Raw genomic sequence first — 25,836 nt, forward strand, 5'->3', positions numbered from 1 at the left:
TTATGAATTACTAGCCTTTTGAAAGAGTTATAGGTTGCAAATGTGGTGTCAAATGACTTTAATTTTAAACAAACAAAAAAACTTATATTTGGCTTTTAGTGTTCGTTCAAATTGCTTGCAACCTTAAATTTGTGAATGTGCATAATTCCCATCTTAATTAGTTACAATCTTTATTTTATCATTATCGCTTGCAAGTTGACAATGAAATGTAAAGCACCAAATGCAAACAAATGGGTAGCAAGCATGGCTGTGATGTAAGTAGTAGACGCTATGTTCACATATGTACATATTTTGCTTTGGTTAATACATTAAAGCATATCATCATTAAAGAGAATGGCACCATCAAAACAGACCATCATACAGGTAGACTTTATGTTTTTTCATGTATATATTGTTCATCTTTTGTTTTGGATTAATGTATCATACCATTATTTGGTCATGATAGCTTGAAAAAATATGACCTACGTCATACAATTAAACAATGACAACATTTTCGTTTAGACATTTAACGAACATATTAAAAAGATTTTTAGAAGCGCTCAACGCTCGTGACAAATTAGAGGCCTTTCACATGTGCGTATGCGTGTGTAAAAAGGCTAGTGTAGACTGATATGAAGAGGCATGGGCATTTTCGCACATGCAACCCAAGCAAAAATGAAATTATACAAACCAAGCAAGGGCAACATGAGCAGCAGACTGTTCAATGAACAGTGTTTTAGTTCATTTTCTCTTTTAGTATGGGTATAATTTATTGATTTAGCATTATCATTATACCATCTTTATATAATACATCAAATACATGAGTGGTTACTCAAAGGTTCTCTATAGTAACCCAACAACTTCTCTACATTATTACGATGTTTATGATAGTTTACTAACATACATTATTTGTTTCACTACACTTTCCTTTGGATGTTCTTGTAGCAATGATAGTTGTTTCGACAAAACCTTGCTTGGAAATCCTAGTGGGATAAAACCAACACGAAGGAGAAAAACCGAGCATAGTTAAAAAGACATTGATAAGTTGTTGGATGTGCATAATTTTGCCTCGTCAAAACTTTGACATGAAAAATCCAGGGGGATAAAACCTAGTTGAAGGGAAAAAAACACAACACGCTTAAATTCCCCCTGATGAATAAGCTTGGGTAGAACTTGACCTGGGAAATGCATAAGTTTATAGGGAGTTGACAATAGCTGTTTGTGTTCATGCAAAGAACAAATAAATATAAAATACACTAGGAGTAATATAAAACTCCATGGTAAATATAAACCATATATTAGCCTTGTAGGCTCTTCAAGAGTTTTATGTCGGGCAGAGGCTCTCTGATGGTCATGTTAGTAAGCAATTTTAGAATCAAGCAGTGGGCAAGAGAATCTGAGTATTGAGAATTGTGTTACTAGAGACGAACCCTAGATGAGTGTATTTATACCATTGGGAGAGAAACCGTTTTAGGATAGAATCCTCATTCTAATATGGGAAAATCCTAGAAAATATCTAAAAATAGATATTGCACCCTCTTAAAAGTTATGATTATTTGAGGCACACGCCAATTCCTAAATTTTAGGAACTTCAAGATATATAAGGATCTGATTGAAACCATATTCGGATCAGATTGCGTATCTTGTAAAACAAACATGGTCATCTAGCAGAGTCGCGCGGACTTCACCTATTGCCCCAGAACACGGTGATGGTGGCACTACTGCTCCGTCTGGTCCAGCTCCGCTCGGAGCTGTCAAGTTCATGACCAGACTTCTAAGGTAAATTTGGATCAGCCTTACTATAGCCCTGGAAAATCATGGTTTCACATCGTAATACCTTGAAATTTTAAAATATATGAATATGTGGAGTAAATTGAGAATAAATAGATTTATGGTTATGGAAAATTGATTAGAGAAATTTTAAAATTTTGTTTCCAGGATTATTTATTATAATTTACGTCGAAAAATTTATTGATAAGTGAAAAAGATGAAAATGCCCTAGTTGACTAAATGTAATTTTACGAGGACGTATTTTATCCTCATGTAATTTAAATTATTTCTTGATAAATTTGGATAAAGCTCGGTCCTACAAGTGTGTAGGCACAAACCGTTTGACAAACGGAGTTATAACGAAGGAGTTATTAACGTTCAAAGTTAAGGACATTTTGGTAATTGTCCTTCAATCTAGAAGGCTACAGATTTTCTAGAGCAATGAAATGTGCCACGTGTGTGGCTGGGATGAAAGGAAAAGAAGAGAAATGAGAGAGATGGACAGTTGAGATGGAAAGATAAGAAAAGAAATGTGGTGGGGAACTTGCCAATCAAAAAGGGAGGAATGAGGGAAATGAGGGAAAAGAGAAAGAGGGAACCGGACCCCTCGTCAACTCGCCAACCCGATCCCGCTATATCTCCCAATTCCGGCCACCGTTGATAACGGGACCGGTGTCATGTCGATCCTCACCTCGAACCCAGTCGATCCCTACTTCAATTTCACCCAAAAACCAACGTGTTTTGGCTCGTTTCACTAGGAAAACCCTCGATGCCGCGTGGGTACCTTGGCTTCGATCCACCATTTCTAAAACAAATTCCATCAAATACCACCACCAATAGACTCCCCTCAACCCCAAGAACAAAGCCCAAGCATTGGTTAGGGCGTCAGAACTATTTTGGCGTCGAATTAAGAACACCCAATTCAATGGGTTCCAATGGTTTGAGGGTAATTTGAGGTGTTTCCCCGTTGAATTAGACTTCAGCCTAGGTATGAACGTTGTTCCTCTCATTGAACTCTACTTGCCTGTAAAATTTGGTAATTTTTAGAGTTAGTTAAAAAATTGGGTTTTCATTCGTCAGAAACCGCCACCTGTGGCGGAGCGTGGCCAGTGGGCCGATGTTGCCATTTTGTGCAAATTTTGATATTCTAAATACGAATTGGGTATCCAATTGATGTGTTTGATTATTAAACCCAATGTTGGTTATTTTGGTTACTTGAATATTTTCGGAAATGGATTATAATTGAATGGTGAACTACGAAAACTTAATCCCGTTCAAGGGTACGTAGGCAGTCTAACATGAGTTAGATGCAGCCTTAAAATAAACGAGATTAAGCTTTATCGAAAATTAGAAAGAAGAAAAGGGTTTGGGTGTTTAGTATAAAGTTTAACCTTATGTTGTTGGTAAATAAATTTAGCTATAGATTTTGCGAGAAATTAAGAATTTATTAAATAAATTGTGATTAATGATATAAAATAAACAAGAGTTTAATTTGGCCTATCACCATAATTAGTTGCCAAAATAAATTTTTTGAGTCGGGGCGTTATACACACCCTTTATAAAAAGGATAGTGTTATTCACACACCTATTTTTATCTCCAATACACTCTTATTACTATTTTATCATTGATATTATTCAATTTATTCGATCCGATGACCGAAAATTGAGAAAAATATATAAGAAGTAACAATAAGTGTGTAGATAACACTGCTCTTGCAAAAACTATGGAGCATGCCTTGTGGTATAGAGTGCATGAGGCGAATTGACATAGTTGAATCATACGAGGTGAGTTTTTTTATCTACAAAATTGTACTATACTACTTTTTATTCAACTAATTTATTTATTTTTATAAATTTATCAGGTTGGTTCAAGAAGAAAAAAAAATGGTATTCCATTGATATGAAAGAAAAAAAATTCACTTTGGATCATTATTTTTCAGAATTTCAATCTCAAAAATAATATTTTGTGTTATTGTAAGTTGTTTTTATCATTTTAGTATTTTCTTTTTTAATAACAGTAGTATAGTTGAATGGTTACCCTTTAAAAAAGATGGGTGCACCGTGCACCCGAGAGAGAGAGAGAGAGAGAGAGAGAGAGAGAGAGAAGGGCACAAAACGGTGTCTCGAGCATAAGCCAAGCGACCGGAAAGAATGGAGTCAGAGGCAGATCATACACACTGTGAAATTGACCAGATTGAAGAACACTGTGCGCGTCAGCTGCTCTGCCTGACGGAACAGCGTACCGGAGAAGAGCCGCGGTACACCCACATTGAGCAAAACGAGTTCTTGCATAGAAGGTGAGTTACAATCACTGTCTCACTGTTAGTTTTTAGCTTCGGCATGAGCTTGTGCAATTCGGTTTATGGAAATCGAACTGCATTGGTTGATGAATTGCCAATCTGTTATCTGGGTTTCTCAATTTGTTGTCTTTTCTTGTAAATTTTGGGGTTTGTTTAGTTTTTTAAATACGGGATCGGAAAATTATGCTGTTGAGAGGATTGATTGTCTATTTCATTTGGTTGTGAATCTAAAGTATGAGGTTTTGGGGTTTAGGGTGTAAGATATATGATATGCAGTTATTTTCTTAATTGAAAATATTAGCTTGTGTTGCCATGGCTGAAATACATCTGCTAACCTGCTCAAGGAAAGCTTTCTGCAGTTTGTTATTGTTTTTCACATTCATATTTAAGTCACTGTAAATTAGTACTCTGTCGTCCACACATGGGACAATGTTAATTTCTCGACTTTCTTGCAGACTCCATTACTTTGTTTTCTTGTTTTGGGTGGTGGTGGTGGTGAAGTTGCAGGTCATATCATAAATACTTGCATTGGAAATTTAAAATTATATAACAAGGGTTTCTTCTCTTCTATTTGTTTTATTTTTTGCAGACATAAGACACAGGCGGAGGAAGATATTGCTATATGTGAATGCAAGTATGATGAAAATGATCCTGAAAGTGCATGTGGGGAGAGGTGTTTGAATGTAATAACCAACACAGAATGCACTCCCGGGCATTGCCCTTGCGGTGTCTATTGCAAGAATCAGGTAAATTTTTATTTTTTTCCTCTGTGTGTGTCTTCTCTATCTCCTCCTGCTCATGGGTTTGTGAATATGGACCTGATAGCTTGCATATTATTTCTTCATATTTGTCTTTTTCTGTTTATACGTAAGCCTTCATGACATCGCCAAGTATAATTCAGAACTTTGTACATTGTGATTGTAGAAGATTATACTACTTAACCAATCTGTATTTTATTTATTCTATTTCCAATTCTCTTTTGTATTTGCCAATTCATATTATCCTCATGTAATGTTTACCAGCATATTGGTTTTAGCAGTATTGATCTTAACCGATTTTCATCTATCAAATGTTTCAATTCTTCACAAAAAGAGTAAATATGGTGGTAAGACCAAGGTTACCACTGGAGGTGAGAATTTGTTGCCAAATACAAGGAAAGTTTATCTTTGATAGCGACATCATACTATTTGTAACCAAAAAATTTAGTTAAAGGTGGGCAGGGAGAACTAGATGGGGGGTTGGCAATGGCACCACTCTTCAATGTTTGTCTTTCATAGTTGCATCTGTAACTCTATTTTGTTTTTTAAACATTCGTTATGCTGTTTTCAACTGTCTAATAAATTATCTAAAACAACTTTTCCTTTTCTTGAAAATATTGGGATAGTGATGTACTTAGCATGAGTTTAAGATAATTTGAATCTTCAGTTCCCTGTTCAAATACTATGAAATTGATATTATTCATTTCTGATACCTCACTTGTTTACTGTCAACAGAGATTTCAGAAATGTGAATATGCCAAGACAAAGTTGTTTAAAACAGAAGGTTGTGGTTGGGGTCTTTTAGCTAATGAGAATATAAAGGTAAAGCCTACTAGTTTGTATTGATTTATTACAATTGTATACTGACTTCTCTTTACCTGGGTTCTTTTCTATTCAATTATTTACTTGAATCAATTATATACATATTACTGAGTTTTAGGTAAGTTTCTGGTTGCTGTTTCTTTTGAAACATTTGAACTGTATAGTGCATCTTGGTATGTTATTTATCTTCGGAACTTTTGTTTTTGACTCAACTGAGAACATTGAAGCTTTATAAGTCTATGAGCTTTTTATAGTTTTATCTTTTGAGTGAATCTGTAATTTCTTGTAAGCTATTTGATTTGTTTTATACAATGCAGGCAGGACAATTTATTATTGAGTACTGTGGGGAAGTGATATCATGGAAAGAAGCAAAGCAAAGATCTCACACTTATGAAATCCAAGGTGATTTAATAGGCTTACCAGATATCTATTTGTATTACTTTATTGAAACTGACTTCAATTTGTGCATTGATGTAGGTCTCAGAGATGCATTCATTATTTCTCTCAATGCTTCTGAATCTATTGATGCCACTGAAAAGGGAAGCGTTGCTCGATTTATAAATCATTCATGGTGAGCCTCATCAGGCAAATCTTTCTGGGAAAGTTTAGTATGTTAGTCTAGTATATCTTTAGACTAACTAGCTGTTATCTTTTACTTTTATTTTACTTACCCCAAGTTGAGATTGAGTTATTATACGTTAATGTTTTCAGCCAACCAAATTGTGAGACAAGAAAATGGAATGTGTTGGGGGAAATTAGGGTTGGAATATTTGCAAAGCAAGATATATTGGCTGGAACAGAGTTGGCATATGACTACAATTTTGAATGGTATGGGGGAGCTAAGGTTCGCTGCCTCTGTGGTGCTTCTAGCTGTTCAGGATTTCTTGGGGCAAAGTCTCGTGGTTTTCAGGTAATTTATTGATTGACAATTCTGGATACAAGTTTCATTTTAGATATTAAAGATGAAATAGCAGTTGTTTTGAGTGTGTGCTATAGGTGGCTGATATCTCCATAGCTGCTGCACATTATCTATTTCTTATTATAAAATTATCTGGATACTGCTGTTGAACTAAAAAAACTTAAATCTTGACTGTAAAGCATAATGCAAGTTCCTCAATCTTTCTGGTTACATTTTATTTTAATCTTTTGAGTTTCTTTTTCTCTAGGCATGGGCCCATTGTTCTTTGAAATTCATTGCATAACCTCTCTGAAGCTATCAACTTTCCAGGATCATAAATACATATATTATACTTATAAAATGGTTTTAGGTTTTTTCAGTGTCCATAGTGTCCATCGGTTTGCAATTATCCTACATACTTTTATGGGGCATATGTCTGACGCTTAGTTTAGAGGCATTGTTTCAATTAGTGTAAAGAAAGAAAAACTTAGGCATTCCTCACCTAGTCACCCTGAAAGTTTCTTAGGGCATACAAATGTTTTGTGAAATTTCTAAAAAGTATGGTGTAGCAAACTCACACTTAAGATAAGTAAGAAAAAAGGAATTCTTTTGTTATGGGTTTTATATTATTTATTTTTTAAAACCCTAGTAAATAGAACCCCAAGTCTCTATCATTCATACCCGCACGCCGTTACGCAGCCAATTGACCCCCTAAGAAGCATGCAATGCAAAATTTGAATGGTTACTATATGGCAGCATCTCCATCATCAGTTGGGAGTTGAATTGTAACAGTTGGTATTTCAAATTTTTGTTCTTCTAGTGGTTTTTATTCTTGCAAAAAGGGTTTTGTAGAGTTCACGGTATTTCAATTATGCTCTTAATTCAGAAAATTCGTAAACGTTGAGGTGTTTGGCAGGAGAGAAATCTCTGGTTTCATCTCCTTTTCTTCCTCAGCGAGACTACTAACAACAACAACAACAACAACAACAACAAAGCCTTTTCCCACTAAGTGGGGTCGGCTATATGAATCCTAGAACGCCATTGCGCTCGGTTTTGTGTCATGTCCTCCGTTAGATCCAAGTACTCTAAGTCTTTTCTTAGAGTCTCTTCAAGGTTTTCCTAGGTCTTCCTCTACCCCTTCGGCCCTGAACCTCTGTCCCGTAGTCACATCTTCGAACCGGAGCGTCATTCGGCCTTCTTTGCACATGTCCAAATCACCGGAGCCGATTTTCTCTCATCTTTCCTACAATTTCGGCTACTCCTACTTTACCTCGGATATCCTCATTCCCAATCTTATCCTTTCTCGTGTGCCCACACATCCCACGAAGCATCCTCATCTCCGCTACACCCATTTTGTGTACGTGTTGATGCTTCACCGCCCAACATTCTGTGCCATATAACATCGCTGGCCTTATTGCCGTCCTATAAAATTTTCCCTTGAGCTTCAGTGGCCTACGACGGTCACACAACACGCCGGATGCATTCTTACACTTCATCCATCCAGCTCGTATTCTATGGTTGAGATCTCCATCTAATTCTCCGTTCTCTTGCAAGATAGATCCTAGGTAGCGAAAACGGTCGCTTTTTGTGATTTTCGCTAGATTGCTCCGGTCATTAGTGTGGATAAGTATATAAATGGATAGAGATAGGAAAGCAAACACAAGATGTACGTGGTTCACCCATATTGGCTACGTCCACGGAATAGAAGAGTTCTCATTAATTGTGAAGGGTTTACACAAGTACATAGGTTCAAGCTCTCCTTTAGTGAGTACAAGTGAATGATTTAGTACAAATGACATTAGGAAATATTGTGGGAGAATGATCTCGTAATCACGAAACTTCTAAGTATCGGAGTGTGGAGTCGTCTTGACTTGCCTTATCTGTCTCATAGGTAGATGTGGCATCTTCTCTGGAAGTACTCTTCCTCCATCCAGGGGTGGTATCTTTAACTGGTGGAGATGCACAAGGTAATGTATCAATTTCACTTGAAGCTTACTTGTAGTTTCAGGCTTGGTCAAGCGCGATACAAACCATGTAGTAGGAGTCCCCCAAGTCGCCGAGCTAGGGGGTCTGCTGAAAGAGGTGACAGACAAGGTAAGCAATCAGAGCTCCGACTGATTGTTCACCTTCTCCCCATCTTGCAGCAGCATGAAGGATAAAGAGAAGAAAAATGAGAAGAGATGATATGAGATACTTTTGCTTTTGAAGAAGTAACTTTCCACAGGCTTATTCTTGAACTGAGCTGGAGGGTTTTCTGGTTTCCTCCAGAGTATAAGGCCGACTGAAGAATTTGAGGGTCAAAACAAGTCCATCAAATCTAGAGTACGTTCCACCCTGCTGATATGGGATACTTTTGCTTTTGACAGAGTAATGGATGTATCGGCACGTGTGCTGTTACGCTTGTCTCCACATGCTTCCTTGTATCCTTCGCACTTGCCCTATCTGTTCCTCAAGCAAATGCGGAATCTTCCCTGGAAACATAAGATGTTGAAGATGAGTACTCGAGAGCAATGCCAGGTAAGTAATCAGGTAAGGGGTTCCAGGCAGTCAGTTCCTGGCTGGAAGCTTGATTCCAAGTGCTGACTGATTGCTCTCTTTCTCCTTGTCTTGCAGGTAAAAACAAGGCCAAAGGAAAAGACAGGGAAAAAGCATGATATGGGATACTCTTGCTTTTAACCCTGATGATATGAGATATTCTTGCTCTAGTATAGCTTGTTTGCAGAGGTATTATCGGGGGGAAAGAAAGCTGAATATTTCGAAAGGCTTCGTTGGGAGTGCCCTCTCAGATATGATGAAGGGTTGAGCATTTTTGCAGGTCTGCCTGTCCGTTGGGGATGGAGGTCGACATATATAGGAGTCTCCCTAACAAGTAGTAATGCTATTCTTTTACCCTGCTTGGTCATAGCACGGTAGTGGGAGCTGCCAGTTTCACATGTTTTAACTCTATCAGAGCACTTTGAAAAAGTGGTCTGTGGTATCTGACTCTCGAGATTCGGAGAACGATGCCTCTTCGATTTTTGAGAAAGCAATCATGCTGGGGGTCTGGCTCTCGAGATTTGGAGAGCAATGTCTCTTCGATTTTTGAGGAAGTAATCATGTTGGGAGTCTGGCTCTCGAGATTCGGAGGGCGGTGCCTCTTCGATTTTGGAGCAAGCAATCTTGTTGGGAGTGTTGTCTCGAATGTGAGTAAAGGTTGGGCATGTTTGCTAGTCTACCTTGCCACGAAGCACAAAGGTTGACACACAGGGACTTTCCAATTATCCAGCAATGGTACTGTTCCTTTACCCTCTCTTCGATTTTGAGAAAGTAGTCATGTTGGGAGTCTGGCTCTCGAGATTCGGAGGACGGTGCCTCTTCGATTTTGGAGCAAGCAATCTTGTTGGGAGTGTTTTCTCGAATGTGAGTAAAGGTTGGTCATGTTTGCTAGTCTACCTTGCCACGAAGCACAGAGGTTGACACACAGGGACTTTCCAATTATCCAACAGTGGTACTGTTCCTTTACCCTTGTGGGTAATAATATGGTAGCTAGACCTTCAAAATTTATGTGTCTAAACTTTGTTAGTGCTGTTTCTTTGCTATTCTTTTACCTTTCTTGGTCAGAGCGATGTAGTGGGAGCTGCAAGCTTCACGTGCTCAACTTTGGCAGAGAACTTTGGCAAAGTTATCTGTGGTACCCATGAGCTATTGTTGCGTGTGGGAAGTGGGTGATTGAACAGTAAGATTCATGTGCTTTCTACTTCACCAGAAGTCTTCGACAGAATGCCCATAATTTCTGCAAAGCTGAGTGTGCGTGTGACAGGTGCTGACAAGGCTAGAAAAGTAAGTGCCTCTTCGATTTCTGAGATCGGCCCTCGTGGTCTCTGAGCAGCCCAGCTTTTGAGAAAGCGAGCGCCTCTTCGATTGATTCGGAGAACGATGCCTCATCGATTTTTGAGAAAGCAATCATGCTGGGGGTCTGGCTCTCGAAGATTCGGGGAGCAGTGTCTCTTCGATTTTTGAGAAAGTAATCATGTTGGGAGTCTGGCTCTCGAGATTCGGAGGGCGGTGCCTCTTCGATTTTGGAGCAAGCAATCTTGTTGGGAGTGTTTTCTCGAATGTGAGTAAAGGTTGGGCATGTTTGCTAGTCTACCTTGCCACAAAGCACAGAGGTTGACACATAGGGACTTTCCAATTATCCAGCAATGGTACTGTTCCTTTACCCTCTCTTCGATTTTTAAGAAAGTAGTCATGTTGGGAGTCTGGCTCTCGAGATTCGGAGGACGGTGCCTCTTTGATTTTGGAGTAAGCAATCTTATTGGGAATGTTTTCTCGAATGTGAGTAAAGGTTGGGCATGTTTGCTAGTCTACCTTGCCACGAAGCACAGAGGTTGACACACAGGGACTTTCCAATTATCCAGCAGTGGTACTGTTCCTTTACCCTTGTGGGTAATAATATGGTAGCTAGACCTTCAAAATTTATGGGTCTAAACTTTGTTAGTGCTGTTTCTTTGCTATTCTTTTACCCTTCTTGGTCAGAGCGATGTAGTGGGAGCTGCAAGCTTCACGTGCTCAACTTTGGCAGAGAACTTTGGCAAAGTTTTCTGTGGTACCCATGAGCTATTGTTGCGTGTGGGAAGTGGGTGATTGAACAGTAAGATTCATGTGTTTTCTACTTCCCCAGAAGTCTTCGACAGAATGCCCATAATTTCCGCAAAGCTGAGTGTGCGTGTGACAGGTGCTGACAAGGCTGGAAAAGTAGGTGCCTCTTCGATTTCTGAGATCGGCCTTCGTGGTCTCTGGGAAGCCCAGCTTTTGAGAAAGCGAGCGCCTCTTCGATTTCTGAGATCAGCCTTCGTGGTCTTTGAGCAGCCCAACTTTTGAGAAAGCAAACGCCTCTTTGATTTCTGAGATCAACCCTCGTGATCTCTAAGCAGCCCAGCTTTTGAGAAAGCAAACGCCTCTTCGATTTCTGAGCAGGCGCCTCTTCGATTTCTGAGCAGGCGTCTCTTCGATTTCTGATGCTCCGTCGAGTGCAGATTTTTATAAGGGCTGACATTAAGTTCCAAAGCACACTTGAATCTCCACCAGTAGAAGCTTCATTCTTGCACTTCTAAGATCTTGATTTGTCCGACCTCTTCTCTCTTCAACACCTTTGAAAATGTCTGGCCCCTCCGACCGTCGTTTTGACTTGAACCTTGTTGAAGAGGCAGCCCCGCCTTCTCCAGACAACATATGGCGCCCATCCTTCGTCTCCCCTACTGGTCCTCTTACCGTTGGGGATTCCGTGATGAAGAATGATATGACCGCTGCGGTGGTGGCCAGGAACCTTCTCACTCCCAAAGATAACAGACTACTTTCCAAACGGTCTGATGAGTTAGCTGTTAAGGATTCGCTGGCTCTCAGTGTTCAGTGTGCAGGTTCTGTGTCTAATATGGCCCAACGCCTATTTGCTCGAACCCGCCAAGTTGAATCATTGGCGGCTGAAGTGATGAGTCTCAAACAGGAGATTAGAAGGCTCAAGCATGAGAATAAACAGTTGCACCGGCTCGCACATGACTATGCTACAAACATGAAGAGGAAGCTTGACCAGATGAAGGAAACTGATGGTCAGGTTTTACTTGATCATCAGAGATTTGTGGGTTTGTTCCAAAGGCATTTATTGCCTTCGTCTTCTGGGGCTGTACCGCGTAATGAAGCTCCAAATGATCAACCTCTGATGCCTCCTCCTTCTAGGGTTCTGTCCAGTACTGAGGCTCCAAATGATCCCCCTCCGGTGCCTTCTCTTTCTGGGGCTCTACCGACTGCTGAGACTTCTCCTAAGCAACCTTTGTGAAGGCTCCCTCTTGTGTGTTTATTTTGACTCATGTATATGTAAATATTTGTAGCTTATCGGGGATATCAATAAATAAGCTTTCCTTCATTTCAACGTATTGTGTTAAATACACCAAAGCCTTCTTCGCTAAGTTCTTTGAATTTTCTTTTGTTGAAGCTTGTATGTTGAAGCTTTCTGAGTGGAGCATGTAGGTTGGGGTAGTGTTCCCTTAATTTTCCGAGTGAGGAAAACTTCTCGGTTGGAGACTTGGAAAATCCAAGTCACTGAGTGGGATCGGCTATATGAATCTTAGAACGCCATTGTGCTCGATCCTGTGTCATGTCCTTCGTTAGATCCAAGTACTCTAAGTCTTTTCTTAGAGTCTCTTCCAAAGTTTTCCTAGGTCTTCCTCTACCCCTTCGGCCCTGAACCTCTGTCCCATAGTCGCATCTTCTAATCGGAGCGTCAGTAGGCCTTCTTTGCACATGTCCAAACCACCGTAACCGATTTTCTCTCATCTTTCCTTCAATTTCGGCTACTCCTACTTTACCCCGGATATCCTCATTCCTAATCTTATCCTTTCTCATGTGCCCACACATCCAACGAAGCATCCTCATCTCCGCTACACCCATTTTGTGTACGTGTTGATGTTTCACCGCCCAACATTCTGTGCCATACAGCATCGCCGGCCTTATTGCCGTCCTATAAAATTTTCCCTTGAGCTTCAGTGGCATACGGCGGTCACATAACACGCCGGATGCACTCTTCCACTTCATCCATCCAGCTTGTATTCTATGGTTGAGATCTCCATCTAATTCTCCGTTCTTTTGCAAGATAGATCCTAGGTAACGAAAACGGTCGCTCTTTGGTATTTCTTGATCTCCGATCCTCACCCCTAACTCGTTTTGGCCTCCATTTGCACTGAACTTGCACTCCATATATTCTGTCTTTGATCGGCTTAGGCGAAGACCTTTAGATTCCAACACTTCTCTCCAAAGGTTAAGCTTTGCATTTACCCCTTCCTGAGTTTCATCTATCAACACTATATCGTCTGCGAAAAGCATACACCAAGGAATATCATCTTGAATATGTCTTGTTAACTCATCCATTACCAACGCAAAAAGGTAAGGACTTAAGGATGAGCCTTGATGTAATCCTACAGTTATGGGAAAGCTTTCGGTTTGTCCTTCATGAGTTCTTACGGCAGTCTTTGCTCCTTCATACATATCCTTTATAGCTTGGATATATGCTACTCGTACTCCTTTCTTCTCTAAAATCCTCCAAAGAATGTCTCTTGGGACCCTATCATACGTTTTTTCCAAATCTATAAAGACCATGTGTAAATCCTTTTTCCCATCTCTATATCTTTCCATCAATCTTCGTAAGAGATAGATTGCCTCCATGGTTGAGCGCCCTGGCATGAACCCGAATTGGTTGTCCGAAACCCGTGTCTCTTGCCTCAATCTATGCTCAATGACTCTCTCCCAGAGCTTCATTGTATGACTCATTAGCTTAATACCCCTATAGTTCATGCAATTTTGTACGTCGCCCTTATTCTTGTAGATAGGCACCAAAGTGCTCGTTCGCCACTCATTTGGCATCTTCTTCGTTTTCAAAATCCTATTGAAAAGGTCAGTGAGCCATGTTATACCTGTCTCTCCCAAAAGTTTCCACACTTCGATTGGTATATCGTCTGGGCCTATTGCTTTTTTATGCTTCATCTTCTTCAAAGCTACAACCACTTCTTCCTTCCGGATTCGACGATAAAAAGAGTAGTTTCTACACTCTTCTGAGTTACTCAACTCCCCTAAAGAAGCACTCATTTCATGTCCTTCATTGAAAAGATTATGAAAATAACCTCTCCATCTGTCTTTAACCGCGTTCTCTGTAGCAAGAACCTTTCCATCCTCATCCTTGATGCACCTCACTTGGTTTAGGTCCCTTGTCTTCTTTTCCCTTACTCTAGATAGTTTATAGATATCCAACTCTCCTTCTTTGGTATCTAGTCGTTTATACATATCGTCATAAGCCGCTAACTTAGCTTCTCTGACAGCTTTCTTCGCCTCTTGCTTCGCTTTTCTATACCTTTCACCATTTTCATCGGTCCTCTCCTTGTATAAGGCTTTACAACATTCCTTCTTAGCCTTCACCTTTGTTTGTACCTCCTCATTCCACCACCAAGATTCCTTTTGGTGTGGGGCAAAGCCCTTGGACTCTCCTAATACCTCTTTTGCTACTTTTCGGATACAACTAGCCATGGAATCCCACATTTGGCTAGCTTCCCCCTCTCTATCCCACATACATTGGGTGATTACCTTCTCTTTGAAAATGACTTGTTTTTCTTCTTTTAGATTCCATCATCTAGTCCTTGGGCACTTCCAAGTCTTGTTCTTTTGTCTTACTCTTTTGATATGTACATCCATCACCAACAAGCGATGTTGATTAGCCACGCTCTCTCCTGGTATAACTTAACAACCTGAAAAATATATATTTACGGTTTATCACGGGCCAGTTATTGGGTTTCATAAATGAATTTGGCTTTGCCAAATTTGGGACCAAATTCGGTTGTTTTTAACATGTTGAGGTATAGGGACTGAATATGAGATTGCCAATTTTGTGGTTTTAATGGTTTTAGGCCTGATCAGCACGCTCTGAGCTTTAATAATTCTTCTTAATGACTATGGTAACCTTTGGAAAATGACTTAAAACAACTTAATTCACATCTAAAATGTTTTCCAGTTTCTCAACCATATTCACTCAGGCTTATACCTACCCTACGATCCAATTATAACCATAACCCTACCTATCACAATCTTCAAAATCAGCCCTTCCTCACTCCATAAACCCCAATCACGTAATACCACCCATATTGAGTTTTCTTGGTCAATGGAGCATCAAATCATCATTTATGACAAGTCAGTGAGAATGGAAAGGTATGTTATATGCCAAATTAGTTGAGCTTATTTTGTCCTTTTGGTTACTAAAAACTGGGCTTATGTTTTGTTTGGCTACTTAGAGCTGAGCACTAAATGTACTGTGCAGTTCTATGTGGCCGAACAACAATTCATTAAATGTAGCCATCTATTGCTGCAGAGCACATTTGGAGTGTAACCAGAAATGGCTGCACACCAACATGAAAGTGGAGCCAGTATAGCCACGCAATTCTCTCTATGTGCTGTATTCTGATACAGAACACTGACCAAATTCTTTATCTAAACTTGTTTTCTCTAATGCAGGGCGAAACTTCTTCTCGAGGTAGTGGGGTTGGCTCAGAATGTGCAACGGACTACACAAGTGAATTTACAACTAATGAGGTTACCAACTCTATCTTTAAATTGATAATGGACTTCATTATGAGATAGCTTCACTAGCTTAGGGTTTGGTCAAAATATTTCTTGCACCAACATGGAAGTGCTTCCATCAGTTACTATGGCTCCTCTTGTGACGTGTTCTTTATTCAAACTTGTTTTTGAGAATGCAGGACGACAATTCTGCCCGAGATAGTGGGGTTAGCTCAGACTGTGTAATGGATTTCACAAGTGAATTTACTACTTATGTGGTAACCAACTTCATTGTTAAAATAGCATTGGTCCCAATAAGAGCCTTATGGATATTTTGGGTACTTATATGCTAGTTTTCTTTGTTTTGTAGATATTCAAGACTAGAGAGTCCTTGATGCAGTGGGCTCGTGAGGCTGGGAAGCGAAATGGGTTTGTTATTGTGACAATACGATCTGATATGGGTAGTAAGAGTACGAAACCAAGAGTTACATTAGGTTGCGAGAGGGGTGGAAGATTTAAGGAGAAGAAAACTAGGGCTGCAAAAAAAAGACGTGGGACAGGCACAAAGAAGTGTGGGTGTCCTTTCACATTGAAAGGGGAGAAGTCAGCGAATGGGGACGGATGGATGCTAAAGGTTGTATGCGGAGTGCATAACCATGCATCCACTGAGTATCCTGATGGGCGTTCATATGCAGGGAGGTTATCTGAGCAGGAGACTTCACTCTTGATAGACTTGTCAAAGAGTTTAGTACGACCCAAAGAAATCCTGAGCACATTGAAGCAAAGGGATGAACTCAATGCTACAACCATAAGGACGATCTATAATGCACGCCAAAGGCAAAGAGTTAAAGAGAAGGCAGGGAGGTCTCAAATGCAACAACTGTTATGTAAGTTGAATGAGCATGACTATGTCGAGTGGCATAGGAGGTGCCCTATGTCAGATAGTGTGCAGGACTTGTTTTGGGCGCACCCTGTGAGTTTGGAGTTGTTACGTGCATTTCCAACCGTTTTGATGATAGATTGCACGTATAAGACCAACAGGTACCATTATCCCTTACTAGAGGTTGTAGGCGTCACATCCACTGATATTACATTCTCAGTTGCATTTGTTTTTTTGGATTCTGAAAAAGAAGACAACTATATATGGGCATTAAGTAAATTGCGTGGTGTCATGGTGGAGTGTCCCATGCCAAATGTAATTGTCACAGACATGGATTTGCCATTGATGAGAGCCATTGAGGTAGTATTCCCTACAGCTAAAAATCTTTTATGTAAATGGCATATTAATAAGCATGTGTTGGCAAAATGCAAAAACTTGTTTGAGTCCAAGGAAATGTGTGATAGATTTATTATGAAGTGGAATGTACTTGTGACCTCTCCTACAGAAAATGATTATATGTGGGATCTAGCAGTGTTACAGAGAGAATTTAGTATGTACACTGAGGTCATGGAGTATGTTACAAACACCTGGTTGAATCCTTTCAAGGAAAGATTTGTGTCGGCTTGGACGGACATGATCATGCATTTTGGTAATGTAACATCAAACAGGTAATTTCACGAGGTTATATTACTCACACAATATTACATTATTGGTTTAATATGAAGTTTGTAACTTTGTGTTAACTTGCTTGCGTTTTTTTATGTTTTAATAGGGTCGAGGGTGTACATACCAAGCTTAAGAGGGAGCTTGGTATGAGCCAGGGGAATTTTGAGGGTTCTTTTGAGAGGATACACTCTCTTATTGAGTTACAGCACAATGACATAAAGATATCTTTTGACAAATGTTTGATGGTCACACAACAAAGCTTCAAGTCTTCAGAATTCAAATATTTGAGAGGAGTTGTATCTATGTTTGCATTGGAGAAGGTGTTATCTCAGTCCAAACTAGCCATCTCAATTGGTGCTGGTGGTTTAGGATGTGGTTGTGTCATACCCAGAACCCATGGTCTACCTTGTGCCCACGAGATTGTGAAATACAAGAGGGAGTGTCGGCCAATTCCTCTTGAGTCGCTTGACCCCCATTGGACTAAACTTGATATACTACCTCCGAGTTCTGCTCAGGAATCTATGGATGTGAATGAGTTTCCTGAGTTGGAGTTGCTTCAACGATACTTTCTGGAGGCAAATGCAGAAAATAGGTTGATGCTCAGGAAAAGAGTGAGAGAACTTGTAGCACCCTATACAACTAGTCTTGTTGAACCAGGACTAGGAGTCAAGTCCAGATTACAAGGTCAACTGAGGGAGAAAATTGATATGTCCACTCAACAGGACCCATATGCATTTGAGTTGAAATCTGCATTTGTGTATAGTCACTCACCTAGCGCAATGGATGATCAACAAAATTTTAAACATAAGCAAATGGAGCGAACCAAGGAGGTAATAAAGATACCAATTCCTAAATCGAATATCATATAGTTACCCATTTATACATAAGGTTCATATTCATGCAGGTGTACCGGACATTATCAATGAAAGGTATTTCGTATATTGATGCGTTCCCAATTGGATTGAGGCCCTTCATTCAGCAAGTCAAGGATGTATGTCATGATGGTCACTGCGGGTTTAGGGCAGTCGCTGATTTGGTGGGATTGGGTGAGAATGGGTACCTGCAAGTTCGTAATGACTTGCTTACTGAGTTGTCTTCATATTCTGCGCATTATGGCGAGTTGTATGGCAGCACAGACAGGGTTCGTGAGTTAGCACAGATACTATCATTCTTTGATGAAGGTAGAGCACCATTTGACAGATGGATGATGATGCCTGACATGGGTCATCTTATAGCATCATGCTATAAGGTTGTGCTTTTCCACTTATCATCTACTCAGTGCCTTACCTTCCTACCGCTTCGGTCAGCACCAGTTTCTTTGCCAAGGCGTCGACAGATTGCTATTGGTTTTATGAATGATTGTCATTGTGTGGAGGTATGATACCAATAATAATGGACTGTTCTATTTTATTTGTAGATAGGCAATGTAGATTAATGTTACATATATTTCTTGTAGGTGTTCTTAAGGCCGGGGCATCCTGTGCCTCCCATTGCGTCTGATTGGATCAGATATCATACGCCAGCTGCACAAGGATGGGACACTGTGTATACTAGTTGTATTTTACGCTTCAAATCTCTTGTCAGCTGTGATCAAATCTGACTCGGTCAGGTGCAAGTAACGACTCCAAACTTTCTCAAAATATGCTTAGAATGGTCAGGTTTGATCACGTATATGCACAAATGCGCCCTGAAAGGAGTGCCATGCAGTGGATGTTGCTCTCAAATCCCACCATAAGGATCCAAAGTACCTACACAAATAATGGAAACAAATATTTCCAGTGATATATACTTAGTGGTAAAGTGTTAAACCTTATAGTATGGACAGGGTATCTTATATGTCACCTGTTACGAAAGCATCCAGCACCTCTTGTATCCTACAAATCATTCATAGTGGCAGCATTTGACAATTGTGGTATCCAACGACAAACAAGCGGTTGACCTGAGATAGATCATGATATGACCATGTCTCAAAGAGCAAGAAACTTACATACATCTGCCTCAAAAATTGTCAAGTATCCTGTTATCAGTCTAATACCTTGTTAGGTGCCCCAAATGTACATGTGTAGGCAAGGGCCACAACTCCCCATACGCACCACTCATCTGACTAAATTCCATAAGTATACAGTAGTAGGATTTATACACACTCGCGTAAATTCCGCAAGTAGACAGTAGTAGATTTTATACACACTCGTGCACCACTCTTATCAGTTAACTGTACATGTCAACATAAACAATATTCTTAGTATCTTGATCGTGCACATATCAACAAAATTGGGAAGAACTGAAAATCCCTTAAAACTTCACATTAATTTGTCGGTTCTCCATCACTAGTGCTGAAAATCATAATCTCAGCATACAAGAAAAACTAGCTTCTCTATACTGTATACTTTTTTTTTGTTGTTCCAAGTAGTTTTTGTTTAATCCTAATTGTATTATCATACTTATCTTGTAGGGCATGTTTATTTTATTTATTTATCTCCTTTCTTCTAAGGTTTAGCATTTAGCATTGGGTGTTCATGTGATTTCTAGTGTTCATTTGCTGTTACTGTGCATTTGTTCAAGATATTGGTTAGTGTTGTGTATTTATAATTTTATAGAAACATCTGGTGTGCGTTTTTTTGCTGTTATTTTTGTTTTGTTCAGTAAATTGTTCTTCTTGGTAAATATTTTAACCTGTGTTATGCAACTTTTTTTTATAAATAGGAGGATACTTACCTATGGGAAGACGATGATGACAGGTATGTACCATACATTGGGATGCATTTCTCTTCAAAGTTTCTTTCTGCAGAAGTGATTGTTGCATGAATTTCTTTCTTTAACATGTCCTTAGCCTATGCTTTGGTCTGCCCTGCATGCACTTGCTTGTTGATTAGTTGTAGATTTATACTTTAGTTATTGTCCTTCGAAATTTTGTTCCTCATGTTCACGTAATAGGCATTGATATATTGTAATCTAGCAACGACACTTCTTTGAAGTTGTGTTTGTCAGACAACAACACAGTGCTCTTCTATGTGGTCTGTGTGCATTTTTTTACCACCCAACACCCCGTTGACATTTTCCCAACACTTCGATGAGATAGTTGAGGTGAAAATATAGTTTGTTTCTTAAGAGATAGTAAAAAGATGTTATACAAGAAGGGTGGGTGCCTAGGGATAAAATTCAAGACTTAGCAACAAGGTGACTTAGTTAACCATGTCCTATGGATGTTACATGTGAATACTAATTCTTATATTTTTGTATTTCTATATTGTTATTTTCATACTTTTATGACACTTACAGAGCTAACACTTAAGTGTGGCTACATTTTGAATTTTAATTATAGGGTTGGATTTATTATGCTGTAGTAATATGGAGTTAGGACTTTGGTTTTACTTTCCCTCGATGAACTTTTTGACTATTAACTTTATTACAAGCTTTGACTATTAACTTTATTACAAGCTAAGTATGCATAAAGATGAAACTAAATTGTAAAACAATAAAAGAATGTATACACTTCCTGCATCCATGGCGTGTGGTATTTTAATTTGTTAAAACTTGCCTTGTCATTGTTGATGTGCCAGTGTCGTGTCGGTGGCTCCTGATATTTTATATATTTTTGTTCTTTTCCTGTAATCCTATAGTTTGTGATTTTGTATACTTTTGATAGATGGGCAACTTTTTCTTCTCTTTACATACCTAATTTTCTTTAATAAGTATATTTTGTGCATCGTACAAAAGCAAATAATTCTAGTTTAATCTGAAGTCCTGGGCCGTTTCAGACCTTAACTGAACTAATAGGGTAAAGAGAAAACTCTTCAAAGAATTGTGAGTTTTGCGGAAGACTAGAGTTTTGGGAATATCCCCATTCATAGGTATGAGATCCACATCTATGAATGGAAATCAACTCTAAAATCAGTTGTTAGAATCAAAAGTTCTTCAAATCGTTCATTTGAAACAATAGAAACTCTTATTGAAGGATCATGATGTTTTCCAAAAATCTAAAATCTTGATTGATAGAGAAACAATATCACCATTTTTGTTCAGTAAGATACATGAATCAAATGAGTGGATCAGTGCAAGTAGTTTCCACTTATATGGTGGGACTGGTTATCTTGCTAAATTTCAGAACTATTCTAACACAAGACTTAGGTTATCCTTTTCCTTTTGTGGCCTATGTAGTTGAAAGGTATAGGTTTTATGATAGTTTTATCTTGACTATGTCTTTAGTTTAGTATCAAACAAAAATCTCTCAAACGTACCACATTCACTCATGAACACATGTACATATATAGAGATTTTCTTGAAGAATTGTGCATTCAATTTACGACTTTCCTTTCGTATTCAAGTTATATACACAACTGCCTCTTTGTGACAGATATTCAGTTGAGAAAATTCCACTGTACGATTCTGCAGAGGATGAGCCTTCGTCTAGGCTCTTCAAGGCTGTGAACTCCTCAGAGTTTGATGTTGCTGGGATGATGGTGAATGTCAATGTGGATTCTGAACATGTCTACTGCTCTTGTTGTGCAATCACTTGATTCTGTTCCAATGGAGGGTGTAGTTGTGGAGGTAAAAACAGAAGTGAGCGAGGGGAGGAAACTTTATTCAGAAAACAATCAACTGTCTATATCAAAAAAGAATGCGATGATATCTCGTATCCGCAGTAATACTGCAGGTCGGAATTATCACATTGGATCAGGGTCCATGTCAAACAAAAGATCAAAACAATATAATGGAAAGTTGAAACATGGTGCACAAAAGCAAGTTGACGCCAAGTGTGTTGCTGCGCTTCTAGCATCAAAGGAAGCACAAGAGGAAATTTTAAGTTATGAGGTATTTATTTTCAGTTTTTATTGATCTGCTTGGTGGACTAAAATATCGCCATTAACTTTGCCCTTGCATGTGCATCCATGCGTCACACCCTGTACCATCTTACTGGAGTTGCGTTATTTATATTTTGTTGAAGTACGGTTTTAGTATTTTAACATTATGATTTTTTCACTCTCTTAGAAGTGGTCTATTTATCAAAATTGTTCATGTTCAAATTTCGTTTGCAGCGGATGAAAAACGACTCTGCCACTCATCTTGAATCTCTCTACAACGAGATACGACCTGCCATTGAAGAACATGAAAGGGACAGCCAAGACAGCGTAGCTACCAGTGTAGCTGAGAAGTGGATAGAAGCCTGCTGCATGAAACTCAAGGCGGAGTTCGACCTTTATTCTTCCATTGTCAAAAGCATTGCCTGCACTCCGCGAAGGCCATTTGGCCAGGCCGAACCTTCTGACGGCAGCACCGAGAATGAGATTAAGTACTTGCAGAATTGATCTTTCTTCTAACCACGATCATTGGTTTGAAAATTGAAAACCGAAAAACGTTACTTCTGTTTCGCGACCATCAGATTTACACTATGATTCTGGTACTATTTTTACATATTTGGCGTTGTGAGTTACCAATTTACGTATTATGAAGCTACATTTTTCTTCCGGACAATAATCCGACTTATGGTTGTCATTACCTACCAACTCTCGATCTCTTGGAGTAAGTTGTGAAAAAAAAAGAAAAGAAGCAGGACGCATAGGAACTGCGTCCGAATTTTTTTGGGGCCTAAGCCCCGCTGTGGTAGGCTGGTTGGTTATAACAGTTTAGAATAACGCGTTTAGAATAACGCATTCATTTTGTTGGTTTACATTAGAATTTGGATGTCCAAAGTGGCAGGAGTATCTTTACATTTGTTTCTTCGAAACTTGTACAACGCGCCGAAGTATGAGATATGACGGACTTTTATGAACATTTAGATTTTTATAAAGTTGTAACGGTTTCCCTGAGGCTTCTCTGACTTTGTTTGCGTACGTGGGCAGGTGGACCAGCTACTAATCCTGGCCCCACATAATGACGCGTGGGTCCCTGACCATTGCACACGATTTCTGGCAGGTCCCGCGCAAAATGTAGGTCGTTCTCGACTTCTTGTATTTTTACTTTTGTTTTGGCATGTTTTAAATAGGAATTCTCTTTTTATTCCACATATTACTTTTCAAATCAAAGGTTTTTTATTTGTTCAAATGATAGACGAGATCTCAAATTTAATTATCATAGCCAGCGGATTACAAATTTATTTGAAAAATAGTTATAATAAACATACTTCAACATTTGATTTATAGAAATTATTGTTTATTAATAATGACGACATATATTAATTATGTAACACTCTAGAAAAATAAAAATAGGGTGCCCCTCCCTTTCTCAATTTTAATATAGCATTCAACCCGTCCCCGTTATTCCCTTCATACTTATCACTACCCATCCAAATTTCTTGGCATACCCTTTCTTGAAATGAAAAGATACCAATGGTCATGAAGGAAGAATTCTTCAAGACATTTGGTATCTTCTAAAAATATTCCAATAGTCAAATAAACAAAAATAATACGTAATTACATGTTATATTATATTGATTACGTATTTTACTAACTATGCCAAATAATTTGATTTCAAAGTAGACGAATTTTGGCGTTGACTCGTCTTCCTTGACTCGCCGACTGATCATCGCAATCTCCCCATTCATACTCAGTCAAACCCACCTTCCACGCAACCCCGTTTCTTCCATTGCAGCCTGCTCCCTTCCTCCCCTTCTCCTGCCCCACATCGATCATATATCTCTCTCACCAAACCCCTTCTTTTGCTAGTTATACCCCCCACTCCCTCTCCCTCTCCCGATCAATTTCGATGTATATGGACAAACCTGTCCAATCCGTCCTCGCTGCTACCGGCGGCTTCTTCGTCGTAACCCTCATCCTCGCCGCCGTCTACCTCGTCTGCAAGGACTGCAAATCCAAATCCACCCGCTCCCGCCCCGCCCGTCCCCTCCGCAACCCGGCCGCCCTCTCCGCCATCATCGTCGACGAGAGTACCTCCTTCGATCCGTGCCTCAAGTTCTCCATGGAAGAAGTCGTCAAGGCCACCAAGAACTTCTCCGCCGCTCTCGTTGTCGGTGACGGCGGCTTCGGCCTTGTCTACAAGGCCCAACTCCCCGACGGCCTCACCGTCGCGATCAAGAAGCTGGATCCCGACGCCTTCCAAGGGTTTCGGGAATTTCAGGCCGAGATGGAAACCCTAGGTAAGCTCCGCCACCCCAACATCGTCAAGATTTTAGGATACTGCGTCTCCGGCGCCGACAGGATATTAATTTATGAGTTTATTTCAAAGGGAAATCTCGACCGTTGGCTTTATGACTCGTGGTCGTCGGACGGCGACGGTTATGAGGACGGGCCGGGGTTGAGATTACCGTTATCTTGGAAAACGAGGATTAAGATCGTTAGGGGAGTGGCGAATGGGTTGGCATATTTGCATGGGCTTGAAAAGCCCATTATTCATAGGGATATTAAGGCCAGCAATGTGTTGTTGGACAAAGATTTTGAGGCCCATATTGCTGATTTTGGGCTGGCCAGAAGTATGGACGCCTCCTGGTCTCACGTGTCGACTCAATTTGCCGGCACGATGGGTTACATGCCCCCGGAATACAAGGAAGGGTTCACGGGGGCAACCGTCAGGGCGGACGTGTTTAGCTTTGGGATCTTAATGTTGGAGGTTGCGACCGGGAGGCGGCCAAATTTGCCGACGGTGCACGAGGGGAACCAAATGGGGTTGGTGGAATGGGCTAGGAAAATGGTGGAACAAAATCGGCAAATGGAAATGGTGGATTCAAGCATTTCGAATGAGGATTTGGATGAAGGGGAAGTGAAGGAGTATTTTAGCATTGCTACTACATGTGCTCGTGAGATTTCAAGAGACAGGCCCGCCATGAAAGAAGTCATTGAAATGTTGGACCAAATTTCGACATGAATATTTTCAGTACATTTTTTGTTGTTTTGAGTAGTGTTTGTTTATTTTACGGGATATTGAATAATGTTGCTTGGAGTGTTCACGAAAGGGCATGTGAATGTCATGTTGAGCCAATTAACCAATGGAATGTCACAAGTAGGAGAATTAGTACTTAAATTGTGTAATTTGTATTTCAATATTATATTTAGACACATAAAACTGACACGACAAATTCTTTAATACAAGTGAGTCTCACATATAATGATTGAGGTGATTTCTAATAAAGAATTTTAGTTTTGTGTGTCCAAATAAAATTACTGTTTTTGTTTACAAGTCCTTTTATGAATGGTAATACCAAGATCCCAACTAAAGGATGAGAGGATCCTTTTATAATTATAATAATTATGGTTGTATGGTGGATTACTTTGATGATTAAAGTCTCTCTTCAACTTATTGTCTTCTGGGTTTAAACCCATTCCCTCCCATTTATTGTAGATTAGTATAAAATATTATTTATAGTAATATTTAAAAACATGGTTGTTGTGCTTTTGGTTGAACTAATAAATTGGTTAAGATTGTTTTTCGATGAGAATTAATTTATGCCACACAAGAAAGGGAAGAAGAATACTATAAGGTAATGCTAGGAAAACTAAAATTTTAAACTAAATTGTCTAAACCAAATGACGTGAGCAATTAACATCATGATATTACCAACTAAGTGTTGCAAAAAGAAAAGAACTCCCCAACCCTAGAGAACGATTAAAACCGAGCAACGTTAGTCCAATCTATTTCCAATGGGAGTATATACTCGAGATATCAATAAGCGTGAATCTTGTGGAGTTAAGTTGTGTGTTGTTTAATTATTGCTGTAGTTTGAAATAATTCCAGAATCTC

The 25,836-nt window shown here is 39.5% G+C and overlaps 3 protein-coding genes and 1 long non-coding RNA gene across 5 annotated transcripts; all 4 read left to right on the top strand.

Annotated features, from left to right (window-relative positions):
• The first annotated feature begins 3,798 nt into the window (after window positions 1–3,798).
• Window positions 3,799–22,952, top strand: LOC126587734 (histone-lysine N-methyltransferase ASHH1-like). The gene is given in 10 exon segments (XM_050252814.1): window positions 3,799–4,046; window positions 4,639–4,795; window positions 5,543–5,629; window positions 5,947–6,031; window positions 6,107–6,200; window positions 6,341–6,539; window positions 19,849–19,883; window positions 21,500–21,629; window positions 21,631–21,957; window positions 22,182–22,952. Coding segments are annotated over 10 exon segments (1,530 nt in total). The 5' UTR covers window positions 3,799–3,900; the 3' UTR covers window positions 22,452–22,952.
• LOC126587740 (uncharacterized) lies at window positions 10,533–11,144 on the top strand. Its single transcript, XR_007611204.1, has 2 exons — window positions 10,533–10,675; window positions 10,894–11,144. It is a non-coding gene; the product is annotated as an uncharacterized LOC126587740 (long non-coding RNA).
• Window positions 14,792–19,450, top strand: LOC126587732 (uncharacterized). Of its 2 annotated transcripts, XM_050252810.1 has the most exons (8): window positions 14,792–15,251; window positions 15,361–15,466; window positions 15,555–15,632; window positions 15,800–15,877; window positions 15,970–17,147; window positions 17,252–17,975; window positions 18,050–18,520; window positions 18,602–19,450. In XM_050252810.1, exons 1-8 carry the CDS (start codon window positions 15,205–15,207, stop codon window positions 18,743–18,745), a joined length of 2,826 nt encoding a protein of 941 aa, XP_050108767.1. In that variant the 5' UTR covers window positions 14,792–15,204; the 3' UTR covers window positions 18,746–19,450. The 2 variants fall into 2 exon arrangements, with proteins under 2 accessions (XP_050108767.1, XP_050108768.1); XM_050252811.1 differs by lacking the exon at window positions 15,361–15,466 and having other exon boundaries at window positions 14,793–15,251.
• A 667-nt stretch (window positions 22,953–23,619) lies between the features above and the next one.
• On the top strand, window positions 23,620–25,187 carry LOC126587735 (phytosulfokine receptor 2-like). Its single transcript, XM_050252815.1, has one exon. The coding sequence runs from the start codon at window positions 23,848–23,850 to the stop codon at window positions 24,961–24,963; it is 1,116 nt and encodes a 371-aa protein (XP_050108772.1). The 5' UTR covers window positions 23,620–23,847; the 3' UTR covers window positions 24,964–25,187.
• Window positions 25,188–25,836: the final 649 nt, after the last annotated feature.

The sequence above is a fragment of the Malus sylvestris genome, chromosome 10, assembly GCF_916048215.2.
Source record: "Malus sylvestris chromosome 10, drMalSylv7.2, whole genome shotgun sequence".
NCBI lineage: Eukaryota > Viridiplantae > Streptophyta > Magnoliopsida > Rosales > Rosaceae > Malus > Malus sylvestris.

Coding starts and splice junctions, on each gene's coding strand:
- LOC126587735 (XM_050252815.1), top strand. CDS start 23,848: ATGTATATGGACAAACCTGTCCAATCCGTCCTCGCTGCTACCGGCGGC.
- LOC126587732 (XM_050252810.1), top strand. CDS start 15,205: ATGGAGCATCAAATCATCATTTATGACAAGTCAGTGAGAATGGAAAG. Junction 15,633..15,799: donor GTGAATTTACAACTAATGAG/GTTACCAACTCT, acceptor TTGAGAATGCAG/GACGACAATTCTGCCCGAGA. Junction 17,976..18,049: donor AAATGGAGCGAACCAAGGAG/GTAATAAAGATA, acceptor ATATTCATGCAG/GTGTACCGGACATTATCAAT.